The 11,319-nt window shown below is 42.1% G+C and overlaps 1 protein-coding gene across 1 annotated transcript in view; it reads right to left on the bottom strand.

Annotated features, from left to right (window-relative positions):
- The window catches only part of GMDS (GDP-mannose 4,6-dehydratase), a 364,296-nt gene that overhangs the window by 344,391 nt on the left and 8,586 nt on the right, over positions 1-11,319 (bottom strand). Inside the window, exon 4 of the mRNA XM_009885270.1 lies at positions 11,046-11,155. Coding sequence (XP_009883572.1) covers positions 11,046-11,155 — 110 coding nt within the window. The remainder of the gene's footprint in view (positions 1-11,045; positions 11,156-11,319) is intronic.

Consider the following 11,319-nt stretch of genomic DNA (forward strand, 5'->3'; position numbering starts at 1 on the left):
TGACTCATTTTAATAGCAAATCTAATTTTGGGGATCGGAGCAGAACAGACTGCAGCTCTTTTTCTAAAAACGCTGACATTCGAGCAAACCTTCCCAAAGAATGCTTGCCTGATTGAGGACTGACATTTCCTTTCTCTAACTCGCTTAACTAAAAAATAGGCATTCTGGCCAACTCCTACAGTACCCCAAGGCAGCTGTATATCACTTTCAGTTGCAACTTGTGAATACTTTCTTTTTCTTTCTGTCTCTTTATTTTGACATGCATATTATGTTAGCTGATTTCAATCATGTTGCATGAGTGGATGACATACCTTAAAAGATTAAGTTTTGCCACCTGGGACTATTCCAGAAATTCAGTACCTTATAGCATCTCATACCCTTCTTCATCCTCTATTCGCCCGCATTATCAATAGTAGCTTTCTTTCCTATTTTATGCCTAACGACAAGTTCTTCAAGGCTGCAGCTGACACAAGTCAGCTTGAAGTGTCATTCCCCTCTCACTCCCATTACAGGACGGAGCTGCTCCATTGTGTACAACGCTCTGCTGCCATCTATTTGACACAAGAAATACAACGCTGTGAACACCACAACTGGTTTTGCCTTCCCTTTTCCCAGCTTTGTCTTCCCCTGCAGCAGCTGTTAGAAGAAAACTATCAGGGAAGTTTTTGATCACTCCTCCCCGCTCACGCCCAGACACAAAAATCACTTCAGCAATTACTTTTGCACTTAGAAATAGCTACAACAACAGAAGAGATTTGTTTACTGAAATTAAAAATAGAATTATGTAATAAACCACCCTTCCCTAAAAAGCGAATCCAATTTAACAACCTTCTTCCATTTATAACCTCAAACAAGAGGTTAGTTCTAAAGTTTCTCTTAAAGCAATTATTTTAAAATTTGTAATTTAATTATGTAGCAATAGAGCTCATGGAGGGCTACAGCTATCCAGACCTAACTGGGGCCATGGCATTGACAGAACCTGGATTCACCGCCTGTCCCCCTTCACTACACCAGACTTAAAATTCAGAAGTCAGTTAGGAAGTCAAATTACGGAGCCCTAAAGCAGAAACCACACACAAAGCACGAGATGAAGGAGGTGGTACTTTATCCGTCATCGGGGTCGCAAAGATAAACACCACTTCATTCATCACAGCATTCAGCCTGCTTCGTATGCCACTGCACAACACAGGAACAGCAGCTAAAAAATGTCCCTAACTTGCATTTGTAAAACATCATGCAAGAGACACCCACTGAAGCTGCAAAAAACTCAAAAGGAATCTATAATCTTCAGTTACAGATCCATGACAGCTTACATTCTGTTCTTTAACTATTGAGCCATTCGGAAAAGCCCTGTTTCAGGGCTCAGTTCAGTCCTTTCCACATCCCTGATTAAGTACTCAAATGCTTCATTTTTCTGCATGGTTGCTTTCCCAATACACTTAAATAACTTCTCGGCAGAAACGTGCTTCAGCACTTACCCTGGAAATGATCTATAAGAAAAAAAACAACAAACAAACACAAAACCAAAATGAAAGACTAAAAGAAGCGAAAATGTAGCAACTTGTTCACACAAACTCTACATAAGGTCACAGTGATCCAAAAACCGTACAAACTCTTGTGGTTTTTTCTATCGAAGGGGAAATGATATCCTGCCTCAGAAGAAGGGTCGGGAGAAAAGGAGAGGGTTTGTTGAGGGAGGGAGGGGGCAGGTAAGGAGAATACGAGAGAGGTGCGGTAGGAGGGCACAGAGGCAATACCAGCGTGCAGCAGAAGTCATGAGATATTTTCTGTGGTATTAAAACATACCCATAATCATCATACCTTTATTTTCTCATTGGTATTGACTTAAGTAGTACTCAGTTTGGGGAGCAATTTGTTAGTGCTTGTATTTGCTAATACATAATAGTACCACTGAGTGTGTCATTCCATTGTTCTTTTTATGTATTCACATTTGCAGCCATAACACACACATTTAACTATTAAAGTTAATCTGCTTAGTAATATTAATAGTTGCACTAAGTTCCTTAGTAACACTTGGTTTTAAATCTATTCAGTCTGACAATACAAGCTGCAATTACAAAGATTGTGTAAAGCTGCCATAAATATTTAGTAGACCAAGCGAAGAGACATACAAAATTCCAATTGCTAGCTATTACTGGAATTACCTTTCTGTCTAGGCCACACACAAAATCTGCTTGAACAGGTACTGCAAGTACTATATTAAAAAAATTGTCCGGAATAATTCAAGTGTAAAACTACGTAAAACCCAATTGCTTAAAAGGAATTAGATTACTTAAAGAGTTTAAGCTACACACAACAGAACAACACATAGAAGCATTTGAAAGCAACACTTGAGAGTCTTATTCTGCCCTCTGGTGCACTCCATCCCACAAGGACAAAACATCCTGCACAAAATGCAGGAAAGCATCCAAGCAACTCCAAAAGCCTAAAGTTAAAGAAGCCGAAGGGTGGGCTCAGCTACATTAGGACTGTTCAGCGCCTCATGGGATCATCCCCTGGGTGATACCAGCACAAGCAAAAGCAGTAAAGCATTTTGCAGGACAGAAGGTAGCCCAGCTAATTTATATTCCTTTGTATTTAGGGCAAAGAGACTAATTGCCCTGGCTAGGGACCAAGACCCCCTCGTGTAAAGCACTGTGCAAACACAGAATTTGCTGGTTTGCATAACAATTTTCTACTGAGGTTGTGTTCAGGAGGCTGATGTTACCAGCTGCCACCACCAGTAAGCAGATGACGGGAGATGGACAGGTACCCAAGCACACCACAGAACACGGTACCACAGGCCCATGCAGGGATCCTATGCTAATCAGAGGCACCCCGGGGCAGTAGGTTCTGTATTTATAGTCTTATTATAGCACAAATCAGGTTTGGAAACTCATTTTTTGGCTAACAAAACGAACTGCCATACATGCTAAATTAGAAGTAATTTGATATCATCTTGAGACAATAAAATATTCTATAAAGCATAACTATAAAATTCTTTAACTCCATAAAATTAAGGTCTGTTAGGTTTATTTTTGCCTATGAATAAGTCTTATTACATCACTACAACAGTGCTGCTAATGTTCTTTACAATTAACTAGACTAGATCTTGTTACACGGAACAGCCAAACTGCTCGTTTTATAAAACACGCACAAAAAATCCATTAATTTTCTTAGAAGCTGTGAGCTTCTGTGACATTCATAACAAGCTTAAAACCTATGCAAATATTATAACAGCACAGCAATGCACACTGAACGATAAGAACCACGAGGTACAGTACATAAAACATTTATTAAGCAAGTTGTAATGCACAATGCTAAACCTTGTTACTAATGCAATAGCGGAAAAGCTTTACAATTAATTCCTTAAATTATTTGGCCTGCAGTTTCATATAAACGAGGATTGTATCAAATTAAAAAAAAATAGCTTTTGCCATGAGGAAGCATTGCAGGATCGGAACCAAACCAGGCAAGTACACAGTTAGCATATAAGCACATAAGCAGCATCATTAAGATTACTGATGGGTATTTACGCGTGACAAAAAAAAATAAATATCCATCCTACAAACTAGCAGGGAGCATTCCCATTTAACACATGGACTACAATACCAAAACTAGTCTCCAGCACAAAATAACTATTTTCAGAACTAATCTATCAAATAGGCAGTGGCAGCGATCACTAGAAGCTATTTTACTTCAGTGTTATTGAGATGATTAAAACTAAGCCAAACCAAACTGAAGGGTTTTCAAAATAAGGACTCTAATAGAGAGCTGTTCTGTAAGGAGGGCACATTCCCCAACTTGGCTATTGAATGGCACAACCACAGGCCTTGAAAGGATCCCAGAACTCAACGATCAGGAGACTTCAGTTCTCAGTTCTGGACTAAGCAACGTAAGCTTGTGCCCTGACTTTCCTCATAGCTAAGTACTCACTGCATACATGCACTGGAAGCACCTTCTTCATATAAGACTGCCTCAGAGTGACACCACCCTCTCCAACACAGACTTTCTCATAGATGATTTTCAACTATACCAACTGCATGTATAGAAAGCAGACGAGGGAAGGGGACTGCCCCTGTAACATCACTGATAAAACCTGCAGGAGAAAGTCAGCAATAGATATTTTTAATTATTTGATTCACTTGCATGCTAAACAGAAGGATGCCAGCTTCCATGCCATGTCCCAAACACTGCCTTACTGCCTTCCTCACCATAATGTTGCACAGCACCATCTCCCCAGCAACTGTTCATAACCACAGTTACAACTGCAGGAAGAAGCATCCCCAAAAAGACTACGGTGGGAAATGAAAAAGACCACAAGGCTCATGCTTCTCAGACCAGGAGTTGTCTAGGGATGCAAACAGGCTTTACAGCATGATGTCGTAGTAGATAAGGCTTTCTTCAGATAATGGGAAAAAACCCTCACATTCACAGATCCTGGTCCTCATGAGGGACTTTCAGCATTCTATTATCTGCTGTAGGGACAATACAGCAGGGCACATGAAATCCAGGAGGTTTCTGGAGTGCACCGATAACCTCCTGACATGGGTGAATGAACAACTCACAAAGGGAAATGCTATGAGCCTCTGATTCTTACAATCAAAAAAGAACTAGTCAGGGCAGCCTTAGCTGCAGTGATCATGAAATGGTGGAGTGCAGGATCCTAAGCGAGCAAGACAAAAATGCAGGATCACAATCCTGGACGTCAAGAGAGCAAACTTTTGCCTGTTCAAGAATCTGCTTGGTAGACTACCATCCTTCATCCTGACAAGCACAAAATCAAGCAAAGGTGGCAGGAAGCCTGCATGATGAAGGAGCTCCTGACCCAAGCACAAAAAGGTAATGTATAAAAGGTGGAACCATGGACAGGCAACCCAGGAGGAATACAAAGAGACTGTTCAAGTAGGCAGGTACAGAGGTAGGAAAACCAAAGCCCAAATGGATTTGAATGGGGTGAGGGACATGAAGGGCAGCAATACCAGCTTCTACAGCAGCAAAAAGATGATCAGCGAAAATGTGGGCCTGCTGCTGAACAGGGTGGGCAACCTCGTGACCAAGGACAGTGAAAAGGTTGAGGTACCTCACATGCTCCTCATCTCTGTCTTCACTAGTAAGGCTGATGTTAAGATATCACAGGTCCCCGAGACACATGAGAAAGTCTGGAGTAATTAAAACTTACCCATGGTAGAAGATGATTAGGGGAACACTTACACAAACTGGACACACACCATTAGACCTGGTGGGATGCATCCATGTGTACTGAAGGAGTTGGCTGATGCTATTAAAAAAACCACTCTAGAAAGGTCATGGCAAGCAGGGAAGGTTCCTGACAACTAAAATTAAGAGGATGTCACTGCTATGTTCAAAGAGGAGGATCCAGGGAACTGCAGGCTGGTCAGCCTCACCTTCATCCCTGGGAAGGTTCTGGAGCAACTAATCTGGGAAACTATTTCCAAATGTATGAAGGACCAGAAGGTGATTGGGAGAAGTCAGGCATAGATTTATGAAGGTGAAATCATGCCTAACCAACCTGATAGACTTCTACAATGAGATGACTGGGTTGGTGAATGAAGGAAAAGTAGGCCAGATGAGTGGACAGTGAGATGGATTGAAAACTGGCTGAACTGCTCTGCTCAGTGTTGTGATCAGTGGCACAAAGTCCAGCTGGAGTTCAGTCACTAAACGTGCACCCCAGCATACACAATTGCACCTTGTGCACCTTGACAATGGGACAGAGTGCATCCTCAGCCAAGTCTGTAGATGATACAAAATTGGGAGGAGTGGTTGGTAATGCCAGATGGGTATACTGTCCTTCAGAGGGACCTTAACGGACTGGAGAAACGGGCAGAAGAGATTTTCACGAAGTTCAACAAATGGAAGTGCAAAGTCCTGCAACTCCAAAGGAATGACCTCATGCACCAGTACGTGCTGGGGGCTGACCAGCTGGGAAGGAGCTGCTGGTCACCAAGATGACCATGCGCCAGCAAAGGCAGCCAACAGCATCTTCAGCTGGGTTACAGTGCATCACCAGAAGGTCAAGAGAATTGATCTTTTGACTGTAAGTGCTGAGTGGCGAGACCACTGCGAATTTTCGGCTCCCAGTACAGACATAATGGACCCACAAAGGGCTGAAGGACTGGAGCATCTGTCATATGAAGAGAGGCTGAGAGAGCTGGGTTTGTTTAGCCTGAAGAAGGCTCACAGGGGGATCTGACTGATGTGTATAAAAATACCTGATGGATGGTGGGAAGAGTAAAGATGACTGAGACAGACTCTTCTCAGTGGTATCCAGTAACAGGAGGTGAGGCAATAGGGACAAATTAAAATACAGGAAATGCCATTTAAAAATATGAAAAAGTTTGTGGTGGTGTGTGTCCTGGTCTTTGTTTGGTTGGTTGGTTGGTTGGGTTTTTTTACTGAGAGTGATGGAACTGTGGAACTGCACAGGTGAGGGAACAGGTTGCTCAGGGAGGTTGTGGAGTCTTCATCTTACTTAAAACGTGACTCTGCAACCTGCTCTAGCTGACTCTCCTTTGAGTAAAGGGTTAATTCAACAAGGGCAAGTGTAGGGTGCTGCATCTGGGGAGGAATTACCCCATGCACCAGTACAGGTTGGGGGCTGACCTCCTGGAGAGCAGCTCTGTGGAGAGGGACCTGGGAGTCCTGGTGGACAACAGGATGACCATGAGCCAGCAATGTGCCCTGGCGGCCAAGAAGGCGAATGGCATCCTGGGGTGCATCAAGAAGAGTGTGGCCAGCAGGTCGAGGGAGGTCATCCTCCCCCCCTACTCTGCCCTGGTGAGACCGCATCTGGAGTACTGCATCCAGTTCTAGGCTCCCCAGTTCAAGAAAGACAGGGAACTGCTGGAGAGGGTCCAGCAAAGGGCAACGAAGATGATTAGGGGATTGGAACATCTCTCCTATGGAGAAAGGCTTAGGGACTTGGGTCTCTTTAGTCTAGAGAAAAGAAGATCGAGGGGGGATCTTATTAATACTTACAAATACTTAATGGGAGGATGCCAGGGGGATGGGAGCAGTCTTTTTTCAGTGGTGCCCAGTGATAGGACGAGGGGTAATGGGCATAAACTTGAACATAGGAAGTTCCATCTTAACATGAGAAGGAACTTCTTTACTTTGAGGGTAGTGGAGCACTGGAACAGGCTGCCCAGAGAGGTTGTGGAGTCTCCCACTCTGGAGACATTCAAAACCCGCCTGGACGCTGTCCTGTGCAACCTGCTGTAGGTGACCCTGCTCTGGCAGGGGGGTTGGACTAGATGATCTCCAGAGGTCCCTTCCAACCCTAACGATTCTGTGATTCTGTGGTTGGACTAGACAGTCTCCAGAGGTCCCTTTCAACCTTCAACCATTCTGTGATTCTGTAAAATTATACGATGTAAACGTTTGCTTGTGTATTTCAGGTTTCCTCTCCCTGCACCCAGCATGCAAGCTTCCTTGACTCCGAGCACCCGTATGTCTGCAAGGGCTTAAACTAAGTAGAACCTTAGCATTCCCTGAAGAACAAAAACCAACGCCGTATGCATCTTGCAAGGTAAAAAAAAAAAAACCAAAAACAAACAACCAAACCACACCAAAACCCAAACTGCACATTTACTGGCTTTTTTAAATGCAGCTACATGCAAGTAAGGTTTTACTCTTCAATAATATGTCCATGTTGCTAACATAAGGAACAGTTATCACGGAAAAGTCAACCCATTCTTTTTGTATCTCATAAAATGCATTCGCTATAAAATTTCTGGTGACAAATGCCAACAGTAAGTAGGCAAAATAACCTACTACCCAATACAATTTAAAGAAGTAAGCTAAGCAATTGTGGCTATCTGCACTATAGCCAAATTGGTCTGAGCTATTTAATGCATGACTACTAGGATAGCAACAGCCATAAAACCTGAGCCATTTCTGCAGTCCTACGTCTAACCACTCAGTGCAACAAGTTTCAATTGCTGAAAGCAAGAGATCTTTCACTAAGGGCACACTGCCTTTTTGCTTCAGAAATTTGTAAAAGAATATTTACCAGCTTCACCAGTTCAATACAACTCAACAACAACAACAAGAAAATCTTATAGCACAGTTAAACACTGATGAGATCACTTGTCCTTCAGAAAAAAAAAAATAGTTACAAGTTCGTATCTATCTATGTGTGTGCATCTACGCACAGAGACATTTGTATCATTTCAGCCAACCTAGCATTTGGATAATTGATTTTCAAAAACATTCAACAGACAGAGGGATATGAATATAGAGTTACGGATAACAGAATTCAGCTGAAGCCATCTGCATGCTGCCTATACACAATAATAGCCTATTATTTAGAATCAATATACTGTAAACAATGATTCCTACGAAACCCCATTAAATGAGAACAAGTGGTCGTCAGCAAACCAGATTCCCAAAGCACCAAAAGCCAAAGCAGCAGGACACATAGAGACTGGATAGAGAGAGTGAGGCTGAACTGTTTACTTAGTAACTATGAAGTGAATGTGCTACTGTTTTCTGAACATCAATGGAGAAGCTACAGCTCGGAGAGCTAACCCCTGTTTCTCACCAAAACAGACAGGAATGCACACTGGATAATTTGTTCCTACTGATGATATCATTCTGTTAAGTTTACTGTTTTTAATAAGGAGCAAGTTTCAGTATTCACTCACTTTCTCCCATGTACAAGATCAGATCAGCCTCTCAGTGACCTACTTTATGAGTCATAGTCCTCGCTATTTATGATTCAGAAAAACGTCTTCTCTGACAGTATTTCCCAGACTACTGTGGGTTCATTCCAAGAACCAATTTCATCTTCATTGGTTTCCTACAGGAAACCAGACCAACTTCCTATTATTTTATTTTCCTTCACTTCAGCATGGCTCACATAAACTAACTGGAAGTGAGAGTGATAAAAAACTTTATTTTGCATAAACACAAGCCAACACAAACACCACCAAAAAACATTGAAGTCATCACTGGTTCAAAGTCACCAGAATGTGAAGCAAGCTAAGATTAGAAGTTCTCTTCCCTCCTTCCCCAAATATGATGCACACAGGCAAAACCAGTAAGTTTACATAACCAAGTTTTAATGGTAAAAGCTGTTCAGGCCTCTGGTGAAGACATCCACCCCTAACAGGTAGCCAAGTTTTACTCCCTCTTCTAATCCCTCTGGGATTTTTTTTATTTAAATGGTAAGCACTGTTGGACCGCTTTTAAGTCCTATTGATACCATAGTCAAGTCCTCCAACCACTTTGGTCAACAGACTTGGGGTGCCTAGGTTCTCTCCTCAACCACGACAACAGAAGCATTACTGGAGATACTAGGAAGCATAAGCAGCACACCCTGAAGAAGTCCATCTAGACTTCCAGTAAGACTTCTAACATTGCTTAAGTACTGGCCTGCTGCATTCATGCTAGCTTTTAAAACAGCTATTTTGATGTCTCCTCACTGTGCTCCAAGGCACATTAGATCTCCAAAAGCCAAAACTCGGTGCCAGATCTGTATGGGCTCAAAACGTTCATGCAGTGAGATATTTGAGGAATAAACTCTCCCAGAGCCCATGGCAGTGCCATTCAAGAATCTATAGCAGCATCACCACCACCCTTTCATGCCCTCCCAGTGTTGTGATTTGAAGTGTTGGCAGCTGCAGCAGCCACATGGACATAGTTTGGGACTAGAGTGTTAGTTCTATGCTAACACCACCTAAGGGACACAAGTAATTTCCATGGAGATTGTTATCCAACGCCCTAGTTCAAGAAAAGACCTAGCTGTGGACTGCAAATACCCAGCAAAGTTTGCTGGCTCAGGTTTCACTCTGCAAAGCAGCAGTTAAATTGTCTTCTGGACCAGAGCTACTCTCGGACTCATGCAGCTTTGTTCCTATACGGCACCTGAGCTAATAAATCCAGACTCATGTTTAGCACAGAGCAAACTCGATAATTCAATCATGCAAGCAATTTAAAAGCAAAATTATACTAATTTCATCTCTATATTCTGATGTTTGTTTTGTCAATAACTGCAGTTTTTCAACATGATTTCCTCTTGCTGGGTTTCAAGGCTTACAGAGTGATAGGAACAACACATTGCTTTTTCTAGGAAGGCTGGCTTACAAAACTGAAGCCAAACTGATTTTCATGAGGCTTAAATGCTCCTTTAGTTTTCAGCTCCAGAGAGGCCAGGGAATATTACTATTTAAGAATACTTTCATGTTGCACGCTATAAGGACAGGACAACACACAATTTATTTTAATACCAATTTGCCACCTGGCCATCAGTTTCAGTTTGTAATCATGAAAGGAAGTATGAATGAGGCTTCTGCAAGTAAATAGAGGTCACCTGTTAGTAAACTGAGCTTTTCCATGATATGGCAGTGTAGCTTAACATACGTAAAATGCAAATTAAAGTTACCCTCTCTATTATTCATTTTCTCCCCTTATGATGCAGCAGTACTTGCCAGGGTCAAGTCACTCATCTTCAACAAGTCCTTTTTGTTTCAGTTTCTATAACTTGATTTTTCCAACTAACACCCCAGAAATGTTATAATACTGCAAGTAGTAGCAAAGCTGTTTTCTCTATTTGTAGGTAAATCGTTCAAAGAATACCACCTGCATGAAAACTGGTATAGGTGAGGCCTTTCTAGAAGTGACACACACAGATACACGTATTGATTTTAATGCAAACAGAATAATGTGGTTTTCAGTGCTCTCTGGCCTAACAACACTGCAAAACTCCACTAGGAGTGATCAGCAAACTCCACAGCAAAAGCTGTTTCACATGGTAGAAAAATCAGATTTTTAAACCCGCAGATTTTGTTGATAATGACAATTTAACCTCACTTATTCTGACATCTTAACATATATTCAGTAGCAAGACTCGTGCAGTAATTCAGCACTGCAGCAAACACAACGATCATGATTTAAGGCAAAGTTTACCTGACAAAGTTAGCAGTTGTTAAAACAGCTATAAATCCCGCAGTCTAAAACAATCAAAGCAGTATACCACCACCACTGCATACTTACAATTCTCGGTGCTAGAAGCTACTCACCTTGACATGGCTCTGAGCTCCCAGGTTGTATATCTCAGTAGGTTTGACTTCATTAATGATCTTCACCAGGCAGGTGCTGTCCGTGAGATCACCATAGTGCAGCTTCATGTCTTCAGAGTTTAAGAACACAGAGTTAATACACTTTAGTCCCCAAACAATATGGCATTCTTGGTCCAAATCCTATTCCAGGTTTAAAATCCAAGTAAACATTTATTGGAAAAAGTTAAGAGATCATTGGCTGAAGAAGGTTTTGCTTGTTCCCCCCCCCCGTGCT

Source organism: Charadrius vociferus, unplaced genomic scaffold, assembly GCF_000708025.1.
Source record: "Charadrius vociferus isolate BGI_N301 unplaced genomic scaffold, ASM70802v2 scaffold565, whole genome shotgun sequence".
In the NCBI taxonomy this organism is placed as follows: Eukaryota; Metazoa; Chordata; class Aves; order Charadriiformes; family Charadriidae; genus Charadrius; species Charadrius vociferus.